General features: G+C 38.2%; 2 protein-coding genes across 3 annotated transcripts; one reads left to right on the top strand and one right to left on the bottom strand.

The window, feature by feature from the left end:
* The first annotated feature begins 176 nt into the window (after positions 1-176).
* Positions 177-12,692, top strand: LOC123877635 (DNA replication licensing factor Mcm6). The gene is made up of 15 exons (XM_045924463.1): positions 177-534; positions 1,011-1,213; positions 1,609-1,829; positions 2,640-2,831; positions 3,225-3,397; positions 4,162-4,285; positions 5,151-5,289; positions 6,063-6,220; positions 6,585-6,737; positions 7,322-7,627; positions 8,458-8,651; positions 9,556-9,674; positions 10,534-10,659; positions 11,195-11,340; positions 12,519-12,692. Exons 1-15 carry the CDS (start codon positions 443-445, stop codon positions 12,636-12,638), a joined length of 2,466 nt encoding a protein of 821 aa, XP_045780419.1. The 5' UTR covers positions 177-442; the 3' UTR covers positions 12,639-12,692.
* Positions 12,693-14,146: 1,454 nt separating this feature from the next.
* Positions 14,147-25,574, bottom strand: LOC123877636 (DNA mismatch repair protein Mlh1). 2 transcript variants are annotated; one of them, XM_045924466.1, is made up of 13 exons: positions 25,396-25,574; positions 24,931-24,994; positions 24,179-24,378; positions 23,422-23,692; positions 22,512-22,668; positions 21,455-21,538; positions 20,652-20,794; positions 19,429-19,666; positions 18,293-18,878; positions 16,759-16,895; positions 15,076-15,201; positions 14,484-14,786; positions 14,147-14,217 (listed from the first exon to the last, which is right to left on the bottom strand). In XM_045924466.1, the coding sequence occupies exons 1-12, from the start codon at positions 25,506-25,508 to the stop codon at positions 14,485-14,487; spliced, it is 2,421 nt and encodes an 806-aa protein (XP_045780422.1). In that variant the 5' UTR covers positions 25,509-25,574; the 3' UTR covers positions 14,147-14,217; position 14,484. The 2 variants fall into 2 exon arrangements, with proteins under 2 accessions (XP_045780422.1, XP_045780420.1); XM_045924464.1 differs by having other exon boundaries at positions 14,147-14,786.
* Between the last annotated feature and the right edge of the window lie 890 nt (positions 25,575-26,464).

Here is a 26,464-nt window from a genome sequence, read left to right as displayed (position 1 = left end):
CGGGGTCCATACTTGTATAGTTTAGCTAACTTGTTACAAATAACTACAAACTTGACATTGGCTAATCATTGTAAAAGCCAGACGAGAGAGAAAAAAAAAAAATCACTAAAAACTTGCAGGTGAAAATTACTGAACGAACTTTCCTACCCCGTTCGCGCCAAAACAGCTGTCAACTGTCAAATAAATCGCGTGGCGGTGGCGTTATTGTTGTTTTATTTTGTTTTTGTGTGTTTATTTACAAGTAAATAGCTTAATTTATACAGAACTTTAAACTTAAGTCTCTACTAAATTTATTAGACTAAAGTTTATGTTAAGAATAAACAGTTTTTAACAGAGAAATGAATATTATATGACACATTTTGCAAGTGTTGTGATCCACAAAAGTTAATTTTTAGCTACGCGGTACGCCTTACGTTGTATATATTTTGAGTCTTCTATAAACATGGATGTAGCTGACACTTATGCTACTCAAAGCCAAGTAAAGGATGAGGTTGGAGTTCGGTGCCAGAAATTGTTTCAAGATTTCTTAGAAGAGTAAGTAAACTTCATCATAGCTACACAGTAGTATCCGTCCGCCGAAAGTTTACCAGCCACCAACGTAACAAATGTAGGCCAGATCATCATCATCACCGGCGCACTACTACGCACAGGTCTCCTCTCAGATTGAGAAGAGTTTAGCCATAGTCTACCATGTTAGCCAAGTACAAATAGGCAGACTGAGAAAATTATGGAGAACTCTGGTATGCAGCTTTCCAATGATATTTTCCTTCACCATTAAGGCAAGTGATTTTTAATAGCTTAAAATGCACATAACTGAAAAGTTACACATGCCTGGAATCAAACCCCGGACCTCGTCCCCCTTGGAGGCAGAAATCTTAACCTATGACATAAAACTAAATATATTTTTTGAATTAATGATTTGTAGTTAACTGACAAAATACACATTACTAACACATATTGCAATTTGCAACTATGTTTTATGTATACTACTTAAAGATTCTTTTTCACAGGTTCAAAGAAGACAATGAGCTAAAATATGAAAAGCATGCCAAAGAGCTTCTCAAACCAGAACTAAGCACTTTAGAAGTGAGCTTTGATGATGTAGAGAAGTACAACCAAAATCTCGCCACAACCATTATTGAAGAGTACTACAGGATAAACCCATTCCTGAACCAGGCTATACTCAACTATGTACTGAGTCTCGCTGAAACAGGTATTTATATTTTATCATACTCAATATTTTTGTTATTTTTTGGTAAAATTTTAGAGCCCAGATAACTTGAGCTTGATTTTATATTCAGTCCCAAGTTCATCAGATTTATCTGATGGCTGTGAAACAAGCCCTTAGCCTCATTATTTGGTTTATTTTGGGGCTAAAACTTAAAACTTATTTTGAGACTAAAATTAAACTTTGAGGCTAAAAGTAAAATTCATTTCAGCCTCAGAATAAAGGTTAGTTTTACCCTTATTCTGAGGCTGAAATTGAATCTTACTTTTGGCTAAAAGTATTATTAGACTAAAAGTAAACTATTTTAAAGCTAAAAAATAAACCTTACTTTTAGCCTGAACTGGAACCTCATTTGTAGTCTAAAATGGGACTATTTTTAGGTATGAAAAAAGACTTGCAAGACAAAGAGTGCTATGTTTCATTTGTTGATGTACCAACAAGGCACAAAGTGCGTGAACTAACGACCGCAAAGATAGGCACACTGATCAGGATATCGGGACAGATTGTGAGAACACATCCAGTACATCCAGAACTTGTGTCGGGCACATTTGTATGCTTGGACTGCCAGACCGTCATCAAAAATGTTGAACAGCAGTTTAAGGTATGTACTAAGGTGGCCCTTCTTATGCACTTCTTGGTACATAGTATGGTAGGAAACACTTTATTCTGCTACATAACGCATGTTTATTACTAGCTGACGCCCGCGACTTTGTTTGCGTGGTTTTAGGTTTTTCAAAATCCTGTAGAGACTTTGATTTTCTTGGATAAAATATTAGCCTATTGTTAAATCAAGAGTATAATCTATCTCCATTCCAAACAACCAAATCAGTTTAGTAGTTTTTGCGTGAAAGAGTAACAAACACACATATATTGGCGTCACTCAGAAAAGCAGGTATTATTTAAATATTTTTATCGAATTATTGGAATGTCCTCTCCAAAACCAACACAAAAAAACACAAGTTTAATGTGCAAGGTTATCCGAGAGTTTTAATCTAAACAAACTAATGCCAAAATAAATAATTTAATTAGAGCGTGATTGCTATCACAACATCTAATTATCCAGTTCACAACCCAAATACCGAAAATATGCGATATCGCTCTGAATCTCATAAGGAGACTGAACTAAAACCTTCGAAACACCCGTATTTATGCAAGTTCAATCTTGTCGGCCTCCTAGCAACAGATTGTATGACATCGAATGAGCCAAATATCGATTTTATCAAAGTACCTTCATTAGATAAGTTAATAATTTTATATTATTGTTGACAATTCAAATCAATTTTTAAAAGTAACCTTACACATACATACAAACTTTCGCCTTTATAATATAAGTGTGATAAGCTATTCGTTCTAAGCCAACACAGCTTAGGCTTCTGCCAAATTTTTTTTAAATTTAAAATATTGTTTGCAGTACACAATCCCAACGATATGCCGCAACCCAGTGTGCGCAAACCGACGCCGTTTCATGTTAGACGCAGACAAGTCTGTGTTTGTGGACTTCCAGAAGATCCGCGTGCAGGAAACCCAGGCCGAGTTGCCGCGAGGCTGCATTCCCCGGTCGCTCGAGGTTATCCTCAGAGCTGAGGCGGTGGAGTCTGTCCAGGTAATTGCTTGTTTGTCATGTCTGTAAAGACCGCCAATGGAATGAAAACCTATAGAGAACTTCCTGTTGACCTAGAATCATGAAATTTGTCAGATAGCAATATCTTATAGCACAAGTACAAGGAAAAATCCGGAAATCCTGACTTTGTGACTTTTATATCACAAAGCAAAGTGATATTTCTTGTAAGATGGTATAGAAAACTTTAAGTTAAGAAGATTCACACTTTACTGGCTTTATTTCTCTTGGATTTTTAAATCTAATGTCAATTATAATATTAATTCTCTCCCGATTTGTAATAATTCATTTTGATGGTGACTTCAGCCAAAACTTCAGTTCATTTTGACCAAACCAAAGGTTCAGTAGGATACTAAAGATTTATATTTGTATTTCCAGGCTGGGGACCGCTATGATTTCACAGGAACTCTCATAGTAGTACCAGACGTAGGCTCCTTGTCATTACCGGGAGCTAAGGCGGAACTGACGACACGGACGCGACAGGGCAACGACGGCCAGATGGAGGGCATCAAGGGTCTCAAGGCCTTGGGGGTTCGGGAGCTGCACTATAAGTATGTACTTTACCTTTGGTGGTTACGACGACATCGCGTCGGTTCGGCGCGGCGGTTGGCCACTGACGACATCAAGCAATACAAAAAAGCCTATGTCTCTCTCTAGGTCTTTAACTATACCCATGAAAAAATCACGTCCATCCGTTGCTCTGTTGCGATGTGACTGAAGAACAAACCTACAAACAAATACTTTCGCATTTATAATAGGGGTAGCTCATTATTCAAGGGAAAATAGCCGGCAGAAGACCACCTGACCGAAGAAGAACATCGTGGCTCAACAATTTATGCCAATGATACGGGAAGAGTGCCCGATCTCTTTTCCGCGCGGCAGCCTCCAAGGTGCAGATAGCCCTAACGGTTGCCAACCTCCGATAGGAAACAGCACTTCAAGAAGAAGAAGAATATTATCTATTATCAAAAATAGGTTTAAATTGTAAAATCCCTAAACGAAAAACTTGCACTTATAACTTATTTCTAACTAAGCCCTGCCGCACTGTTTTTGCGCAGCACTCCTTCATCAATCGCATTTGTCATCAATTTAATATGCTTCTATATTAATGTTTAGTATAAACATGTATCTTTGTAACTATAAACTATTATATTTTTGTAAATATTTTATGTATAAAAGTTGTAGGTTAGTTGAATAAAATAAAAAAAATAAAATTATGGGTAGTGATTTTCGCGCCATTTCAAAAGTACTATATCTGCGCAGGCACATCGGCGTAACTTATAAAAGTGGCCTGTAAAGTGACGTTTGTGTGCAGGACAGCATTTTTGGCGTGCAGCGTGCAAGCGACATCGCGTCGGTTCGGCGCGGCGGACGTGGCCACCGACGACCTCACCTCGGAGGACATGCGCAAACAGATGACTGATAAGGAGTGGGATAAGGTATAACATCATCTTAACCAACCGCCGGTTCACTACTGAGCACAGGTTTCTGTTTGAGAATGAGACGGATATAGCTTATAGTCCACCATGCTAGCTAAGTGTGCCAGTCTTCACATATATTTGAGAACATTATGGAGAACCTGGGTGGCTGGTGCACTTCGACCGCCCGTATTGCCAGATCCTTTTTTCCACGCACATTCAAACTGTGGAATCAACTCCCATCGATGGTGTTCCCACTAGATTACAACATGGGATTATTCAAGGGGCGGACCAACAAATTCCTGAAAGGCAGGCAACGCATCGGCGGTTCCTCTGGTACTGCAAATGATCATGGGCGGCGGTAATCACTTAACATCATGTGACCTGTCTGCTCGTTTGCTTGCTATTTTTTATTTTTAAAAAACTGAGTTAAGCAGGTTTCCTCGTGATGTTTTCCTTCACTGTTAAATTAACTTTTAATTTCAATGTTGTTGTTCAGTGCTTGGACTACTTATATAAAAGAATTTTTCTGTAGTAATATTACAAATGCGAAAATGTGTCTGTCTAAACAAGTCAGCCCAGCCATTAAATCGATAGACACACAGTTTTGTAAATGCAATTACAAATGGAATATTAGTATAGAATAAAATCTTTTACATCAGTAGTTCACACATTGATTATTGCCAATTTTGTTCAAATAACTATAGAATGGAATATAATAGAAAATATTTTTATTCAAGTAAACTTTTACAAGTGCTTATGAATCGTCAAAATTGAAAATAAAATTTACCACTAGTTCAGAATGCCGTTCTTACCGAGAAGAACTAGCAAGAAACTCGGCGGTTGCTCTTTTCAAGTGTTCAACTAACTATGCCAATGTTTTCAGGTATACGAAATGTCTCGAGATAGGAATCTGTATAACAACTTGATCGCTAGCCTGTTCCCGAGCATACACGGCAACAACGAAGTCAAAAGAGGAATCTTACTTATGATGTTTGGTGGCGTCGCCAAAAATACTGTAGAAGGTAAATATCCCGATCCCTATTATAAATGCGAAAATGTTTGTTTGTTGATTTGTTCTTCAATCACGTCGCAACGAGCTACGGATCGGCGTGGTTTTTTCTATGGCTATAGTTGAGGACTTTCCAAGTGGCATAAGCTACTTTTTATCACGGTAAAACAAACAGTTCCCGCAGGATTCCTCCTTCACCTTTCTACTATCGCATCGCAAGACATCCGCACCCGTGCATAGTCGAAATTCCTCGGATATGTACATGGCGATTTGCCTCCTCGTTTCTAATTCGAACCGCTAGGATAAGGAACGGCCTTCCAGCATCAGTTTTCCCCTCCAATTTTAATCTGGGTACCTTCAAGTCAAGAGTGAGTTGGTTTGTCTTTCAATCACGTTGCAACGGATTGTTGTTGCGAATGTTTTTGCATGGGTATAACTTTAGTTACCTGGCGAGTGACATAGGCTATTTTTTTTTTTCAGAAAATCGAAGAGTTCCCATGGGATTTCAAAAACCTAAATCTACGCGGACGATGTCGCGGACATCAGCTAGTCTGTCATGGATGTTTCTTGATATAATCCTTGACCCAGTGTAACTATGAGCATAAATAATATTTTAATAATAAAAAATTAACATATGTATTTATTAATGTATGTAGTCAACAAGTCTATTTTTTTTTCATTCCACTCCATTAGCCTGTAAGTGTCCACTGCTGGACATAGGCCTTTCCAAGAGCGCGCCACCAAACACGGTCCTTCAACAAGGCTATAGCAAAGTTAATTTTTCAGGAACAACTCTTCGCGGCGACATAAACGTGTGTATAGTGGGCGACCCAAGTACAGCCAAATCTCAGATACTGAAGCAAGTTAGTGAAATCACACCCAGAGCAGTGTACACGAGTGGCAAAGCCTCGTCCGCGGCTGGTCTCACCGCAGCCGTCGTCAAGGTAATTGTCAATTTCAACTAGATTTCAATCTCAATTTGATTTCAATTTCAATTTGATTTCAAATTTCAACATTCCAGTTTTCAATTTCAAACTCATTTCCACAACCAAGTTTTTTATTTCAATCTGATTTCAGCAACCAAGTTTTCAATATAACTTCTTTTTTAGTTTCTAGACTAGAAACTAAAAAAGAAAATATATTCCTCAATTTAAACTATAAATTTTTTCCTGTACATTCTAAACAGATTTTCATTAAGTTTTATGCATAATAGTTTTTGATTTATCGTGTTAAATATTGGAAAAAATACCCGAGTACGGAACCCTCGGTGCGCGAGTCTGACACGCACTTGGTTGGTTTTTTTTGCAGGATGAGGAGTCATTTGACTTTGTGATCGAAGCCGGCGCTTTGATGTTAGCTGACAACGGAGTATGTTGTATCGACGAGTTTGATAAGATGGACCTCGGGGACCAGGTCGCTATCCACGAGGCTATGGAACAACAGACTATTTCACTGGCTAAGGTACAAAATTGATTTTATTCATCTAGAATTGAATAGAATAGATTTTTATTCAAGTAGACTTTTACAAGTGCCTTTGAATCGTCAAAATAATTTACCACTGGTTCAGAATGCCGTTCCTACCGAAAAGAACCAGCAAGAAACTCGGCGGTTGCTTTTTTCAACTGTTACTAGAAAACTGATGTACATAAATATCTTGGTAAACCTATATGGATTTTATGGACTACAACATGCTATTTCGGAAAAGTGTAATTTTTAACTATGTTTACCTGTAACTTGTAACTTATTTATCCTATATTATGTGATGAAACTAACATTCAATTAATATTGTTTCTTAATCTATCATACTAAACGGTTAATTCCACAGACACACCATCCTTCTAAACTTGATAGAAACAAATTTACAGACATTGCAAATCTTTTTTCCCAACAATAACACGTTGTAGTCGTAAACAGGCATATTGTGAGACTTGCTAATGACAGGGTTGTCAATTAAAACCTTTTATTTTTAATTTTTGAATTGAAAAAAACATTTGAAAAGCTAACTATAAATTATGTTTTGACTGAGCAAAATTGGCGTTCTATAGGCTGGAGTACGAGCAACCCTAAACGCGCGAACATCTATACTAGCAGCAGCCAACCCTGTAGGGGGCCGATACGATCGAGCGAAGTCACTCCAACAGAACGTGGCGTTAAGTGCCCCCATCATGTCAAGATTTGATTTATTCTTCATACTAATCGATGAAAGCAGTGAAATGGTTGACTATGCCATTGCAAGGAAGATCGTGGACTTGCATTGTAATAAGGAAGAGACTTATGATTGTGTGTATTCGAGGGACGACTTGCTAAGATATATTGCTTTTGCGAGGTCTTTCAAACCTCTTATTACTGAGGTGAGTAGTATGTATTGTTTTTCACATGCATTTTTTTTAGATAGTAATAATCAAAGAAATATTTTTAAACAAGGATGTCCGCGTGGATTCAAGTATTATAAAATTTCGTGGAGATTAATTTTCTAGAATAAAAAGTAGGCTATGCCCATCTCGACTATCTCTGTACTTTTCGTCAAAATCTGTTAAACATACAGACAGCACTTCGCATTTATAATATTAGTTTGAATGTGAAGCTTAAATTATTATTCATTCTGAATTGAGAAATTGAACACTCGTTGAAATTTAAAACTTAGGTTTCTGAAATCATATTTAAATTCAGAACTTAGTTTCTGAAAACAGGCTGAAATTGAAAACTTGGTTTCTGAAATCAAGTTGAAATCGAAAACTTGGTTCCTGAAATCCTTGCTGAAATCAGATTTAAATAGATAACTGAATTTGACAAGTTGGATTTTAAAATGTTTTGTCTTTTTTTCATAGTATGTATTGGGCAATATTTTTAACTTCATTATAAAGGTGTTTCATTTTTATTTTAACTTTCATTCTAGTTTTTAACCCCCGACCCAAAAAGAGGGGTGTTATGAGTTTGACGTGTGTATCTGTGTATCTGTCTGTGGCATCGTAGCTCCTAAACTAATGAACAGATTTTAATTTGTTTTTTTTTTTTGTTTGAAAGGTTGCTTGATCGAGAGTGTTCTTAGCTATAATCCAAGAAAATCGGTTCAGCCGTTTAAAAGTTATCAGCTCTTTTCTGGTTATTACTGTAACCTTCACTTGTCGGGGGTGTTATAAATTTTTAATTTACACTTGTGAAGATTTTTTTTGATTACCAGGAGGCGGGTAAACTCCTAGTGGAGTACTTCAACTCGTTGCGCGCACGCGGCGGGGCGGGCGGCGCGGGCGCAGCGAGCGGGGCTTGGCGGATCACGGTGCGGCAGCTGGAGTCTATGGTGCGACTCTCCGAGGCCCTCGCCAAGATGCATTGTAGCGGCCATGTTACTCAACATCATGTGCACGAGGCACACAGGTGAGCATGCCATATAGCCAACAAGACACTGCCTATCCTTGATTAGGTTTAGTGGATCCAGATTGCAGCAGAAAGACTACTATCAAGGCGACACTTCATAATGGCAGGAAGGCACGGCCTACCTCAATCTCAAAACGTGAGATGGAAGCCCGCTCGCGAGCACTCCATATAGACAGTGGGGCTGTATACCCTCGTCACTGTAGTTAACTGCAGCGGACATTACACTTAGGCGCACAGGTGAGCATGTCATATAGACGACAAGACACTGCCTACCCAATCGAGATTTTGTTTGTTTCGAGTTGATTGTGCTTTGTGTTAAGTATGCACTTTGCAGGGTGGATGTATGCAGGTGAGCATCATATACACATTGAGGCACTGCTTACGCATATCTAATGCCTAATAGAGCCTCAATAGCTCAACCGGTAAAGGAGCGGACTGAAAACCGAAAGGTCGACGGTTCAAACCCCGCCCGTTGCACTATTGTCGTACCTACTCCTAGCACAAGCCTGACGCTTAGTTGGAGAGGAAAGGGGAATATTAGTCATTTAACATGGCTAATATTCTTTTAAAAAAAAAAAAAAAAAAAAAAATGATCCTTGAACCTGGTCGCGGTTGGAGACCTGCTATCAGGGGACCAGTATATACAGCAAGGCACTGCTTACCGGACCTCAAATATGGTCGAGTTTGATTGTGTGGTGGAAGGCCTCTGGCGAGCACTCCATATAGAGAGCAAAGCACTGCATACTCTCTGTACTCTAGTTTACTCCTGCTGACATTATTCTGTATCATGTACCTGAGGTGCAAAGATGAGCACTTCATATAGACAACAAGACACTGTCCGCCTTTGATTAGGTTTCTGAAACACGTCATAATTTTTATAATTGAAAATGTTTTTAACTTTCAGATTACTAAACAAATCTATAATCCGAGTGGAACAGCCTGACATACACTTGGACGAAGAGGACCCGCAGTATGAGCCTAGTATGGACGTGGACCACGACACGCCCAATGGCACCAGCGGCGGTAAATTAACTATTTTAATTTTTAACTTTCTATACTACTAGCCGATGCCCGCGACTTCGCCCGCGTGAATTTAGATTTTTTGAAATCCCGTGGGAACTCTTTGATTTTCCGGGATAAAAAGTAGCCTATGTGCTAATCCAGGATATTATCTCTCTACATTCTGAATTTCAACCAAATCCGTCCAGTGGTTTTTGCGTGAAGGAGTAACAAACACACACACACACACACACACACACACACACACACACACACACACACACACACACACAAACTTTCGCCTTTATAATATTAGTGTGATGTGTTTCAATTAAGAAGAGCACCATCATCATCATTTTTAGGGATCCGTACCTTAAAAGAAAAAATGGAACCTTTATAGGATCACCTTGCTGTCTGTCTGTCTGTCCGTCTGACCATCTGTCAAGAAAACCTATAGGGAACTTCCCGTTGACCTAGAATCATGAAATTTGGCAGGTCTTATAGCACAAGTAAAGGGAAAAATTCGAGAACTGAATTTTTTGTGGTTAAATCACAAAAAAAATTAAAATATGTTTCAATTTTCAAAGTAAGATTACTATACTAAGTGGGGTCTCATATAAAGGGGCTTTACCTGTACATTCTAAAACAGATTTTTATTTATTTTTATGCATAATCGTTTTTAATTTATCGTTCGAAATGTCGGAAAAAATACCCGAGTACGGAACCCTCGGTGCGCGAGTCTGACTCGCACTTGGCTGGTTTTTCTCTGGAGATATAGAACCGCAAAACCATCATTGCGTATTATTTTAAGAATAGACCTTATTTGCACGGACTTAAAGTTTAATTTACGTTGCGCCGGATATGAAACATCTGTTTCTTTCAGAGGAGCAAGTGAATGGAGATCAAGCATCCAAAAAGAAGCTCACACTATCCTTCGAGGAATACAAGACTCTAAGTAACATGCTAGTAGTGTTCATGAGGAAAGAGGAAGCCAAGGCTGAGGCCAATGGTATGAACTAATCTCACTAATATTGTAAAGGCAAAAGTTTGTGTGTATGTGTGTGTATGATTATTACCCTTTCACGCAAGATCTACTGGACGGATTTAGCTGAAAGTCAAAATCGAGGTAGATTATTTATGGATTGACACATGGCTACTTTTATCCTGGAAAATTTTGCAAAATAAACTTTATTTAAAAAAAAGCTGTGATAGCCTAGTGGTTAGAACGTCCGGCTCCCAATCGGAAGTCGGGGGTTCGATCCCGGGCACGCACCTCTAACTTTTCAGTTATGTGCGTTTTAAGCAATTAAATATCACTTGCTTTAACGGTGAAGGAAAACATCGTGAGGAAACTTGCATGCCTGAGAGTTCTCCGTGTTCTCAAAGGTGTGTGAAGTCTGCCAATCCGCATTGGGCCAGCGTGGCAGACTATGGCCTACACCCTTCTCTGAGATGAGACCCGTGCTCAGTAGTGGGCCGGCAATGGGTTGTTCATGTATGTCACGTAAACTTTATTTGATTTGATAAGTATTTTTCTAATCCAGGGGAAGAAAGTGCGGGCATGCATAAGAGCGCTGTGGTGAGCTGGTATCTAGAGCAGTTGGTGTCGCAAGGACATATTGAGAGTGAAGATGAGTTGCTTGAGAGAAAGACACTCGTTGAAAAAGTCATCGACAGGCTTATGTACCATGTGAGTATCACTACCCATATTATTTTTATTTTACAAGGAAAACTTACAGCTTCGTTATAAGAAACGTACAATGTGTACATATGTGTGCAATCCTGGCCACTTGAGCCATGTCATTTTGTTCGTGATCTGTCATCTATACCTACTATCTATACTACATATAATAAAATTGTAGAAAAGTGGTGTCTGTACAATGGAAATATATAAAAAAAAAGTTGCAGGGGTTGTTATTATATCGATGTCGAACCCGAAATTGTAATTAATTTTTTTTTGTCTGTTTGTCTGTGTGTTTGTGCACGCTAATATCAGAAACGGCTTATTCGATTTAGATACGGTTTTCACTAATATATTGTAGTAAGCTTCACTTAAGATTTAGTGTTTATTTCATGTCAATCGGTTCATAAATAAAAAGTTATGTCAATTTAAAGAATCACGGCGAACATTTTTAACGTTTATGCTGCCCGAAAAGTCACTATTCCACGCGAACGAAGTCGCGGGCACAGCTAGTTCTACATAAATGGCATAAATTACGCCATAGCAGAGTAACGGATCGATTTGATTTTTAACATGGATATATTTGAAGACCTGGAGATTGACATGGCTACTTTTTATCCCGGAAAATCAAAGAGTTCCCATCGGCTTTTTGGAAATCTAAATCCTCGATGGTCCCTTTATTAAAACAAGTGATATTTTAATCGCTTAAAACGCATGTAACTCCGAAAAGTGCGTGCGTGGGATCGAACCTCCGACCTCCATAGTCCGCATAGGAGGCGGACGTCTTAACTATTAAGTTAGCATGGCTCTTTTTATGAGTCACTTCTTTATTTATTCAAGTAAAAGTTAACCAATGACTGGAATCTGACCTGGTGGTAAGTGATGATGCAGTCTAAGATGGAAGCGGGCTAACCTGGAAGGGTTATGGCAGTTTTCATTAACCCATACTCCTTTGGTTTCTACACGGTGTCGTACCGGAACGCTAAATCGTTTGGCGGCACAGCTTTGCCGGTAGGGTGGTGACTAGCCACGACCGAACCCAGACATGACCACAAATTTAGAAATTCCAAACCCCTGTCGGGAATTGAACCTAGGACCTCCACTAATAAGACCACAGCGCTTACCACTGCGCCAGGGAGGCCGTCAAAAAAAAATTGTACTAAAAGTAATTGTTTGTATTTTTCCAGGATCAAGTCATAATACCTCTCCAGACCACCGGCCTCAAATCAACGCAGAAATCCTCAGAACAAGAGATAGAAGATGATCCGTTATTAGTGGTGCATCCGAATTACGTTGTTGACGCGTAGACATTCCTTTGTTTTACTGATAGGCTGGTCTTTTTGTAATAAATATTTTTCTAAACATTGTTTTTTTTAATATCCCAAACCAAACTGAAACAGGGATCCACAAACAAAAGATCACAGAGGGCGCACAAAAGGTCCGGTCAATGTCAATATCAACTTTGTTTTGTTTGTTGGCTAGCTTTGCTAAGAATTGTGAGATCAATCACACTATCACACTAATATTACAAAGGCGAAAGTTTGTATGTGTGTATGTTTGTTACTCCTTCACGCAAAAACTACTGGACGGATTTGGCTGAAATTCAGAATGGAGATAGATAATATCCAGGATTAGCACATAGGCTACTTTTTATCCCGGAAAACCAAAGAGTTCCCACGGGATTTCGAAAAACCTAAATCCACGCGGGCGTCAGCTAGTACAATATATATTATGATTGTTTCGTGAATTATTTAAAGATGTATGATACCAGGAACCTCGTATAATAAAAATTTTGGCGTTTGACAGCTCAGTATAGCTGGTCCAAAGATAATATACCACCTCTATGTCCGGGGGCCGGTTCGCTTATGAGCACCTGTCGCGATAACTTGGCAGTGTGGAGCGAAAAAATTGTAAGTCTATGGTGTGGATCCCCATTAAAAATCTCTTCTACAGTCCAACAAGGCTCTTGTGTCACTTGGGTGAGGGCGCTGTTGTAGGTTAATGCCGGCACGGCGAATTATCAAAAGTGCACTTCTCAAAATGGCGGCTTTAGTTCCAATTTTGGCCACGCGCCAAAAGAGCCTTGTCGGACTGTAGCAATCACACTAATATTATAAAGGCGAAAGTTAGTATGTGTGTGTGTGTGTATGTTTGTTACTCCTTCACGCAAAAACTACTGGACAGATTTGGCTGAAATTCGGAATGGAGATAGATAATATCCTGGATTAGCACAAAGGCTACTTTTTATCTCGGAAAACCAAAGAGTTCCCACGGGATTTCGAAAAACCTAAATCCACGCGGACGAAGTCGCGGGCGTCAGCTAGTATTTCATAATCTCGCTATAGAAGGTTGGCCTCAAGTCAACGCAGAAGTCCTCAGAACAAGAGATAGTAAGATGATCCGATAATAGTAGTACATGCGAATTATGTTGTTGACGCCTAGAAATTCCTCTAAGTTTTACTAATAAGCTGATCTTATTGTACCTAATATCACACTAATATTATAAAGGAGAAAGTTTGTATGTATGTGTGTGTGTGTGTGTATGTTTGTTACTCCTTCACGCAAAAACTACTGGACGGGTTGGGCTGAAATTTGGAATGAAGATAGATAATATCCTGGATTAGCACATAGGCTACTTTTTATCCCGGAAAAATCAAAGAGTTCCCACGGGATTTTTAAAAAAATACATCCACGCGAACGAAGTCGCGGGCATCAGCTAGTAAGTTAATAAGAAAAAGAGCAACCGCCAAGTTTCTTGCTAGTTCTTCTCGGTACGAAAGCTGTGCAAAGAAGTGCAAAATAAAACTAGACAAAGTACAAACAAAATTTTATTCCGCTTAAAATTACACTTTCAAAGATCATTTTCCATTGAATTTTGCATACATTACGGCGTAGATTGCCGTCTTTCTCTAAACTAAATTTAGAGTATCTGCATCTTTCTCTCTTTAATACTGCTAAAAAAGGACGGAAAATGAAATTTTAAAATAACGACTGAAATGCCACTCGATTTTTAAACACTGCATAAGACTGGCGGCCTACAATCACGAGGTTTGACAGTTTTAAACTAAATTGTCCGTCCTTTTCTTATTATATTGGTAAGAAAAAGATGCAAATACTCTAAAATTTAGTTACTACCCGAATCGATACCAATATCTAACATCTTTCAAACACTTTGTACAAATCAGCGAGACTAGCGATCTGCAAAATCGCCCCATTGCTAACAAAACTAGTAGGCGGTAGGAAATTCCTTCTGATCGCGGGAAAAATTATATGTTCCTGTTTCCACATCTCCGATTTCACTATATCCTCTAATGTATCTGGGTTGGGTTGAGAGTAAAATATGGCTGTTTGCCGACTGAACGTGTCGAAGCATTCCTTCTCTGAATCCCAGTTGACTTCAGTGACTAGACGGACTAGGTATGTTGGTAAGGCGCCCATGAATGGAGTGTGACCATCTGAAAATGATATAAGATGATTATACTCCGTACAAAATGACTTCTCACGCGCCATTTTAATTTTTTTAAACTTTGAAATATTGTTTCGGGTGTAAACGTTTTAAAAACGTTATCACCCGAAACAATATGTCAAGAATAATATGTAGGCAAATGCCTATTGCAAAGTTTTATCTCGGAAAAGACATATTTCATACACCCAAAATATGATGTTCATAATACGAAAATCTAAATGAACAAGGCCGGACCACGCACTTGATCGTTTTTTTTCCAATTGATAATACATACTAACCTACTAATAATGGCAAGGCGGCTAACTCCCCCTGTGAGGTAACCTCTAAGGAGAAGTATTCCAGTAACATCGCCCGCTTTGACACCAGCAGCTCGACCATCTGTTGAGATAACTCGCGCATGTCGCCTGCAAGAATGTCAGGTTAGGTTTAAAGACGTTTAATTCTCATAAAGACAAGGAAATCACACTAATATTATAAAGGAGAAAGTTTGTATATGTGTGTGTGTGTGTGTGTGTGTGTGTGTGTAATATCCCAAACCAAGCTGAAACAGGGATCCACAAACAAAAGATCACAGAGGGCGCACAAAAGGTCCGGTCAATGTCAATATCAACTTTGTTTTGTTTGTTGGCTAGCTTTGCTAAGAATTGTGAGATCAATCACACTATATAATATTATAAAGGCGAAAGTTTGTATGTGTGTGTGTGTGTGTTTGTTACTCCTTCACGTAAAAACTACTGGACGGATTGGGCTGAAATTTAGAATGGAGATAGATTATACCCTGGAATAGCACATAGGCTACTTTTTATCCCGGAAAATCAAAGAGTTCCCGCGGGAATTTTAAAAAACCTACATCCACGCGAACGAAGTCGCGGGCATCAGCTAGTTAATTATAAGAATACAGTTTACAATATTCGCCACTTAATTCAGTACTCATTCAATGCATTTGTCGAAGTAATTCGCATTACTCATAATGTGAGCAGCTGAACATCTCATCACATACTGATTCGAGACATGGTCAGAAATCAGAGTGAACTAGAGTTAGGAAACTCTCGGTTTGATCCTGAATCGACGATATGTCAAATGAGAAAGGAAAAAAACCGGCCAAGTGCGGGCCAGACTCACGCACCGAGGGTTCCGTACTCGGGTATTTTTTCCGACATTTTGCACGATGAATCAAAAACTAGCATAAAAATCTGTTTTAGAATGTACAGGTAAAGCCCTTTCATATGATACCCCACTTGGTATAGTTATCTTACTCTAAATATCTTTTTTGTGTGGTGTAACCACAAATTCACGGTTTTCGGATTTTTTTCTTTACTTGTGACCTACCCTACCAGCTAAATTTCATGATTCTAGGTCAACGGGAAGTACCCTATAGGTTTTCATGACAGACACGACAGACGAACAGACAACAAATTGATCTATAAGAGTTCCGTTTTTCTTTTGAGGTACCATGTATGTATGGTTCCGACCATGTCTCGGATCCATGTGATCCATATATCGAATGAGTGTAATATTTTATAATAAAATTCCACAGTCAATATTAGACTTGCCTTTACAAAAGTTTAAAAAATCCATTAAAAAGTATGCTCCTGGCAAAAGCATATTACACAATCGAAGATTATGTAAATGATAAAAAAGCATGGATTTGACTCGCTCCAGCAATGCGCGGGGCTGCAATTGCTTGTATAGTATAGAATATTATTGTAAATTGAACAATTGAAAAGAGCAACCGCCGAGTTTCTTGCTGGTTCTTCTCGGTAGGAACGGCATTCCGAACCAGAGGTAAATTATTTGAGGATTCAAAAGCACTTGTAAAAGTTTATTTGAATAAAAATCTATTCTATTCTATTCATATGTTATCACTGGCAACACGCACTGTATGAAGACTTTGGTCTAGACTCTAGATGCACTCAGATATTTTGAAAAAAAAAAAAACTGGCTAAAATTAAATCACACACCTAATTCTGGGTTCCATTCATCCTCCTGTGCCCTGAGGCCTAGCACAAATAGCTCTTCCAAGGGTAGCGGGTTCGATAGCTTTATCAGACCGAGATTTTGGAAATCGTATAGTATTGTTTCGTAAAATAACTCTTCGCTGAAAATTAAAAAAGCTATAACATAGCAAATTTGATCAAGTGCGAGTCAGACTCGCTCACGAAGGGTTCCGTATTATATTACAAAATAACACTCTTCATTTTTTAATTTTAATGAAAGGGCCGCCATTTTAATTTTTTACTATAGCGGCAATAGAAATAAATATTCTCTGAAAATTTCAACTCTCTACCTATTACGGTTCACGAGATACAGCCCGCTGACAGATAAACGGACGGATGGACCGACGGACGGACTGAAAGCGGAGGCATATTAATAGGTTCCCGTTGGCACTCTTCGGGTACGGAACCCTAGTGTGATGGCTAAACCGCCTCCATTTTGTTTTTAAAATTAACTTTTTTAGGGTTCCGTATCAAAATAGTAGAAATGGAACCCCTATAGTGCGACTCCAATTGTAAACCCAATGTTAGTAACCCTTCAAGTCAACCGGCTTCAACCTTAGGGCTGGCGCACATATGGCGGAGCGCAGCGCAGAGCATGCCCGCGAAGTTTTCTAATCGCGTGACACATAACGCGAATTTCTACCAGAGAATGCGCGAGCATCCGCACAATTGATTTTAGATATTATTTCAATGAGTACAATGTCGATAATACGTTGACCGTGAAAAATGCTCTGCGCTGCGCTCTGCCATATGTGCGCCGGCCCTTAGCCTGTGTCATCACTTACTACCAAGTGAGATCGCAGTCAACTGCTAATTTGTATCAGAATTTAAAAAAAAACTGCTGTTTATCTAAGGGTTCTTTATTTTACTACAAAACCCTAAAAAGTCTGTTTGTAGGTTAAAATCTTAAAGTTAGGTACTTACGTCAATCGAGAAGTATCACATAGATAAAGCTTAGTGGAATGCTGTATTAATGACCTATTACAATCTATGCACGCTATGAAAATCAGGTTAGCCAATATCTCCCTCAAATTCATACTGCACGTATTCTCCACACGATATCTCAACTGTTTTACACTGGTTAACTTAGTTTCTACTCTTTCATACTTAAAAGTTCTAGTTTTGAACGATTCTTTCGGATCTATATAGGAAATATTTTCATTTTCTACTGCTATAGATTTCCAATTTACGTTTGGGAATTTGTTATTTTTCAATTGTCTCTGGTCTAAACTGGGTGTAGGCTTCGGCCGTGGCTAGTTATCAACCTACTGGCAAAGGGTTTAATAACTCCCCTCCGCCCTTTCAAGTTAACCCTTAATCTTAGACTGTGTCATCGCTTACCATTAGGTGAGATCGCATTCCAGGGCTAAGTTTTATCAGAATAAAAAAATCGATACAAATTCGCATCCAAACTGCTGTTGACTTTAGGGTTCTTTATTTTGCTTGGGACCCCTAAAAAGTCTGTTTGTAAGTTAAAAACTTAAACTTAGGTACTTACGTCAATCGAGAAGTTTCACATAGATAAAGCTTAGTGGAATGCTGTATTAATGACCTATTACAATCTATGCACGCTATGAAAATCAGGTTAGCCAATATCTCCCTCAAATTCATACTGCACGTATTCTCCACACGATATCTCAACTGTTTTACACTGGTTAACTTAGTTTCTACTCTTTCATACTTAAAAGTTCTAGTTTTGAACGACTCTTTCGGATCTATATAGGAAATATTTTCATTTTCTACTGCTACAGATTTCCAGTTATGTTTTGGGTAGTTATTTTTATTCGGTTCTGATACTAAAGAACTATCCAAGTAGTCCATATCTTTTGGATTTTTATTGTTTGGTTCTTTTGATGGGCTTTCTAAATCGATTAAATCTATTGGATTTTTATTATTTGGTTCTGTATTAATATTATTAGTTTTATTTGGTTCTTTGACTGAATTTTCTATATCGTTCAAGTGGTCTTCGTCTTCGAATACGAAACGTGGTGTTGTAATTTCTTTATTAGTTGGTTCATTATTTTCTTCAAATATATCGACGTCCATAGGAACATTTGCTTCTGTATTTGTTGTTCTATTTGTTTCTGAAAATAAAAATGCGGACTTTCGTAAAAATATATCTTTTGTTGAACGTTTTGATTAGTTAGCTTAGCTTAGTCTTAGTTGTTACCAATCATCATTTTCATTAACCTACAGCGGTTATATTTGCGGTTTTCAGATTTATTCCTGTACTTGTACTATAAGACCTACCTACCTGCCAAATTTCATGATTCTAGGTCAACGGGAAGTACCCTATAGGTTTCTTGACAGACACGACGGACGGACAGACAGACAGACAGACAGACAACAAAGTGATCCTATAAGGGTTCCGTTTTTCCTGTTGAGGTACGGAACCCTAAAAAAAATAGTTCGGCAGACTCCTTGGAGAACTTTGTAGAGAACTCTCAGGCATGCAGGTTTCCTCATGATGTTTTCCTTTACTGTTAAAGCAAGCGATATTTAATTGTTGAATGTGATGTGCATTTTAAACTATTAAATATCATCCCAAAAATTAGAGATTCGATCCCGGAATTGAACTCCAGAAACCCCAAAGTCGTTCAAGTAGTTTTACGTAAAAGCTCAGTTCATTTTTACCTTTTCTCCTGTCTAGTTCGTTTCTATCACTTGCATCATCTATGACAGCTATGTAGTCTTTGGTTAGATCTGTTTTGTTTGTCTGTGGTCTGTCCGTCTGTTTGTTGGCGACTCGGAAGAACTTATCGATCTTCTGTGTGTCTGAGTCGACTCGGACTAAGTCTTTGGCGTATACTTTGGCACCGTCGGTTGTTTTTCTAACTATTTCATCGACCATTGTTGCGCCTGGTAGTCTGGCCTGAAAATCATCTAAATATATAACAAGTGTAAATTAAAATTTTTCAATACCCCCGACAAGTGAAGGTTTCAGTAACTAGAAAAGAGCTGATAACTTTCAAACGGCTGAACCGATTTTCTTGGACTATTCCGCGCCTACGATCCAAAGTATCTGAGTTTTCCAAAACATCATTTTCAAATAAATAATTATGTATATCTAGGCAACGTCCATCTTGACAGCTTGACATTTGTCAATTGACACTTGAATATTATGAACCTAAGGGTTATCTAACCTACTTTTCTACAAGAAAACTAGAAAAGAGCTGATAACTTTTAAACGGCTGAACCAATTTTTTTGGATTATAGCTAAGAACACTCTCGATCAAGCCACCTTTCAAACAAAAAAAAGTAAATTAAAATCGGTTCATTCGTTTAGGCACTACGATGCCGCAGACAGATACACAGATACACACGTCAAACTTATAACACCCCTCTTTTTGGGTCGGGGGTTAAAAAGGAAAATATGGCTGACAGACTGACTGACTGACTGATCTATTGATGCACAGCTCAAACTACTGGAAGGATTGGGCTGTTTGGCTTGCAAATGGGTATTATGACACCCGCTATGAAAGGATTTTTGAACGTTTAACCCTTATGAGCGTAAAATAGATCGACGCCGAGGACTTCCCAAGTGATTTTAAAAGGACCAGGCTACGTGAAGATATATTAAGTGAATGTGTTTCTATTATAAGAAAAAAAACTATTTTATTTTTATGTATTGTGGTTATTGTAATATGATACGTATATATGATACGTATATAAATAATAAACGTGAGTTGTGACAGAGTGACATAGCTAAGAGAACTTTAATGAAAAATATGAGTAGGTACCTAGATGCCAAATTCTCCTGCAGTTGTACCACCGCACGCGGCGACTTTGAGAAGATGCAGCACACGCCAAAGCGGCGCGACACAAAGAGCGACCGTATCTAAGCAAACAGACTTTACCTGAGTGTACATAACCCTAGACGAGTTACAGCTAAGCAGTTTGGTCTCTATGGCGGTTTTGATTCTGTCTATGATTTGTTCTTCATACAGAAATTGTACTTCATGTTTCGTTGGATGCACGTTCACGTCCACATTTTTAGGGTCTGGAAGGTTTATAACATATTAAATTCCCCAAAAATAAAGCCAAGATAAAAAAATAAAGAAACTTTTGTTCTTTAAAATAGTAGAAAGAGCAAACAGCAAAACAAGCAGTAAAATAATTAAAAAGATATTATCTCTCAAATTAAAAAAAAAAAAAGATTCCGACGAATTCAGAACCTACTCTTTTTTTCGAAGTTGGTTAAAAAAATAACATGTTAGACTGCTCCTTGTATAAAGGGAATGTCTTCTTTGTACTCAATTTTTAAATACTAGTCCTTTGACCATTTCAGAAGAGAAGTCAATTTAAAGAGTTTCTTTGTACTTAATTTTTAAATACTAGTCTTTTAACCATTTCCGAAGAGAAGTCAATTTAAATAGAAGTCTCGCAGATTTACCTAATACTTTTGGTAATACAACATGTTAACTTAACATTTATGTTAACATGTTAACATATTATGTTAACTTAATGATATGCGCGATGCTTGTATAATATGGCATATTATTGTGAATTGAACAGTTGAAAATAGCAACCGCCGAGTTTCTTGCTGGTTCTTCTCGATAGGAACGGCATTCCGAACCAGTGGTTAATTATTTTGACGATTTAAAAGCACTTGTAAAGTCTACTTGAATAAAAATCTATTCTATTCGATATGATAACTTACCTAATTCTAAGCTCAGATACACATAGGAATGTGCGTTTTTCGGCAAATACGTCGCATAAACGGAGTCCACTGCTTTGCGAATTGCTAAAAAAGAAATAGCTTCATCATTTTTATCCTATAGGTATATTTACCGTAGGTTATAAGAGTATTTTTTAAAGAATTATGTTAAAAAAAGTTATCTTACTTTTAAAAGTTGAAAATACTGATTATTATTTGTCCATGAACACATTTTTATATATTTTTTTGTGATATAACCACAATTTTCCTTTTTTTTTATTAAAATATTACAATAAAACTTAAAGCTAGCCTTGTTTAATTACTATACAAATCATGTCCGCATGAAATGGTGCCAAGAATACTGGCTGCATTTCCGCGCTGGACAGCCACGCTGATCCGTTGCGCAAAAAATGAGCCTGCTCTTCTGTCACCCGATGAGGCTATTAAACGCTGTGAAATGTCTCGTAAAAATTTCCCTTTACTTGTGCTATAAGACGTTACTACCTGCCTTTCAAAATTTTAGGTCGCCGCGAAGTCCCCTATAAGATTTGATTCCCTTTTCTTGACAGGCACGATAGATAGACGAGTTCTAATAGCTCGTTCACACAGGCTGCGTAAGCGTAGACGTAACGCGTACCATTGCGTTGTAATGTATGGAACTGTATGAAACACACTGCGTAAAGCGTGGACGTATACGTAACCCGATGTGTTGGGGTTTACGCGCGTTACTACGCACTTGTCACGTGTACGCAATAGGGATGATGACTGCTAGTCAAATCAGCGACTTTTTATCAAACGTCAAAACGCTCGCTTAAAGGGAGCTTGTATGAAATTCACAAATGTGACGTCATAACATTTGACGTAATTTAACGTACTTTTTTAGTTAAATCGATGATTTAAAATGGTAAGAAAACTTATAACTAACATCGAATGCGGATTTCACGAATTTTGGAAGAAACTCTAAATAAATTATTAAGAAATAATTTCGTTTTGACATTAGCCATCATCCCCATTGGTGTGAATCGGCCTTAAGAGTTCCCCCTGATAAAATGCAACTAACTTGGGGAGTCGACCAATCGATGGTTGATGAACAGCAACATGGCGCCTTTCTTGTGAGAGTAGTTCACATTGGTGATGTAGCCGTGAACTGACATCTTCAGTGTCGGATCCTTCACCTCCATCTCGAGCAGTTCACGAGCAATGGAGTTACCATGGATCTAGAAACAAAACATTGAAGTACAACTTCTTGAGAGATGATTTGAGAGTAACTGTAAGAAAAAACCGGTCAAGTGCGAGGCGGACTCGTACACGAAAGGTTCCTTACCATCGTAATATATATTTTTTTTAATTTTCATTGCAGCCTTTTTGGAATTTTGTTATAGTGGCCATATAAATACATATTCTGTAAATGTTTCAGCTCTCTTCTTATTGAAATTCACGCGATACAGCTCACCGACAAACGGATGGATGGACAGAGGATTCTTAGTAGTAGGATCCCGTTGGCAGCTGATGCCCGCGTGAGTCTAGGTTTTAGGAACTCTTTGATTTTCCGGGATAAAAAGTAAACTACGTCCCTTCTAAGATGCAAGCATCTCTGTACCAAATTTCATCATAACTGTTAGCAAATGGGCCGTAAAAAGCTGACAGACACAAGTACAGTTACAGATACAAGTTGGCCCTTGACTGCAATCTCGTCTAAGTGATAACTGATTATGCAGTCTAGAAGCGAGCTAACCTGGAAGGGGTATGGCACTTTTTTAAGCCCATACTCCTTTGGTTTCTACACGGCATCGTACCGGAACGCTAAATCGCTTAGCGGCACGGCTATGCCAGCAGGGTGGTAACTAGCCACGGCCGAAGCCTCCCACCAGCCCAGACCAGAAAGAAATTATAAAATTCCAAACTAATTAGAAATTTTTAAATTTTCTAAGATTCAAAAATTTACAATATTAGTATGAATGCATACTTACAATTCTAACATTATCAATAACCGATGATTTGATAGGCGTTTTAATATCAGTGTTTTCACCAAACTTCTTCAGAGTAAATCCGACATGACTGTTGTGTATAGCATATCCCCCAACCACCTCCATTATATGCGTATACTCCTCGTTAGGGCTCCGCAGGGCTCGCTTGCGGGCTAACACGTTGTAGAACAGGTCTTCTACGGTTATTTGTGTACCATTGTTGCCTGCGCAGGGCTTTATAGGCCCTTTTAGCTTGCCATTTTCGTAGGAGGCCCTGTGAGTAATCATTTTCTCTTTAAAAACCCGGTCAAATGCGAATCAGACTCGCGCTACGAGGGTTCCGTACTCGGGTATTTTTCCGACATTTTACATGATAAATCAAAAACTATTATGCATAAAAATAAATAAAAACCTGTTTTAGAATATACAAGTAAAGCCCTTTCATAATATGATACCCTACTTGGTATAGTTATCTTACTTTGAAAAAAACACATTTCAATTTTTTTTTAATTATGTAACCACAAATCCACGGTTTTCGGATTTATTCCTTTACTTCAAGAGAATCATGAAATTTGGCAGTTAGGTAGGTCTTTCATGATTCTAGGTCAACAGGAAGTACTCTATAGATTTCCTTGACAGACACGACAAACAGACAGACAGACAGACAGCAAAGAAATCCTATAAGGGGTCCGTTTTTCTTTTTGAAGTGCGGAACCCTAATATTATGTCAAAACCCTACATTGACAAAAACCATACGCACTTATAAGCGCACTTATCGCTAGCAGTCTTAGTTAGAATGGTCAGATGAGCAATATGGCTGATACTCGCTAGGGCTTCGCCCCGGAAGCCGTACGTGCTGATGGCCTGCAGGTCTTCATACTGAGACAACTTGGATGTGGTGAACCTCTCGCATACTATATCCAAGTTGTCGTGCCTGATGCCTGTTCCATTGTCTTGGATCTGTGGAATGTTGAGATATTATATGACACCTCAATGAATAGTAGAATGGCAAAATTATTATGATTGCTCAAATAAAAGATTCAAATTATTATTATATATAAGTATAATTTTGTTACCTAATAATTATATACCTAGACAAGTTTTTGCAGTGTTTAATGGCCTTTTTCAATGATAGACTTTACTTTAGAATTAACATTTAATCACACTAATAACTAATATTATAAAGGCGAAAGTTTACATGTGTGTGTGTGTGTGTATATTTGTTACTCCTTCACGCAAAAACTACTGGACGGATTGGGCTGAAATTTAGAATGGAGATAGATTATACTCTGGATTAGCACATAGGCTACTTTTTATCCCGGAAAATCAAAGAGTTCCCACGGGATTTTTGAAAAACTACATCCACGTGAACGAAGTCGTGGGCATCAGCTAGTTAAAACTAAATGATAAATTTAATTTAAAAGCGAGGAGCTGGTAACATAACTACCAACCCTACAATCAGCAAATAAATGATTTGATTTGTTTAATAGAATCGCAGATGTAAATACATACCTGTAGATATTTTAAACCACCAGCTTTCACAGTGATGATTATATTTGTAGAGCGAGCATCCAAACTGAAAACATATATTTTTTTTATTGATTTCAAGTGAACCCTTGACTGCGATCTCACCTGGTGATAAGTGATGATGCAGTCTAAGATTGTAGCGGGCTAACTTGGAAGGAGAATGGAAGTTTTACTGAACAAATACACTGAGACATCTGTGTGTGTGTGTGTGTGTGCGTGCGTGCGTGCGTGCGTGCGTGCGTGCGTGCGAGCGAGCGTGCGTGCGTGCGTGCGTGCGAGCTAAAAAAATTATAGCCAGTGTAATTGTAGCCTAGATGATGTAAGATTTCTAAGGATACATCCAAATCTCTTCAGGCATTTAGAAGTTATGATGGAATAAAAAAACTCATACACATGAACCCTGAGAACATTAACACTTCTTTTCTTGGATAGTCATGCAATAAAACACACCTGTTTTCTATTAATTCCTTTAATGCATTAGCTGGTCTTTGTACAATTTCGCCAGCTGCAATGCGATTTACCACTTCTTCATCCAATTTTTTTATTATACCCGGTTCATACATGGCTTTATAATAAACTTTAACTTTTGCTAACTAACTTAATTCTTATGATTCTTATTTACAAAAACAAAACAACTAAAGAGTATGTTATGATGTTTTTTTTTTTCTTTAAATCTGGCTTTACTCTGATTAGCCAATGTCAAGTTTGTGATATTTTCAAGTTATTGAATTTATACAAGTATAGACTCCGTCTGCACCGGCGCCCGCCGACATACGCGCGGCGCCCCTTTAGAGCGCTTCCCAGTCAGTTCCACCACCAAAAAACACCAACTAACACAAAAACCAGCCACTCTTAACAAAAAAAACACTCCAAACAAGCACAGCACGCGCGCCAGCCATAAATTTAGTATGTACGAAAAATCATAGGTCTATGGCGCCAGCAAACGCCATCACAGACGAAGTCCCATGTTATGATGTTATCACTAAAAATGCTTAAAAGGTTCGTTCAGTAACATAGAAAATTATAATAATAATAATAAGTGTAATAATCTTCTTTTTTTCTCTCTCATCTGGTTTTATAAAGATTAGCCAATGTTAAGTTTGTAGTTATTTATATTTTGTAACAAGTTAGTTAAACTATACAAGTATGGACCCCGTCTGTGCCGGCGCTCGCCGACATACGCATGGCACCCCCCTTAGAGCACTTTCCAGTCAGTTTTAACAAAAAAGCACTCCAAAAAGGCAGAGCACGCCCGCCAGCTAACACCAACACTGACCAACACAGACGAAGTCAGTGTAATAACATTGCTTATAAATGGCTTATTTACCACAGTCTTGAATTTGAAATAGAGAACAATTATTTTGACAATAGATTTCTTCTTCTTCTTCTTTCCTTTTCTTGTTCTCTATGACTCTTAACAAAGATTGATGTCAAAGATGTGTCAAAGGATTGATTATATTATAGTCATAGTTTTTCCGCTTGTTTTCCCCAATTTTTCCGCAATCGACGCGACGATTAT

The sequence above is a fragment of the Maniola jurtina genome, chromosome 24 (assembly GCF_905333055.1).
Source record: "Maniola jurtina chromosome 24, ilManJurt1.1, whole genome shotgun sequence".
Classification (NCBI taxonomy): domain Eukaryota; kingdom Metazoa; phylum Arthropoda; class Insecta; order Lepidoptera; family Nymphalidae; genus Maniola; species Maniola jurtina.
Note: the sequence above shows the minus strand (reverse complement) of the source record. Positions and strands in the feature narration are given on the sequence as shown.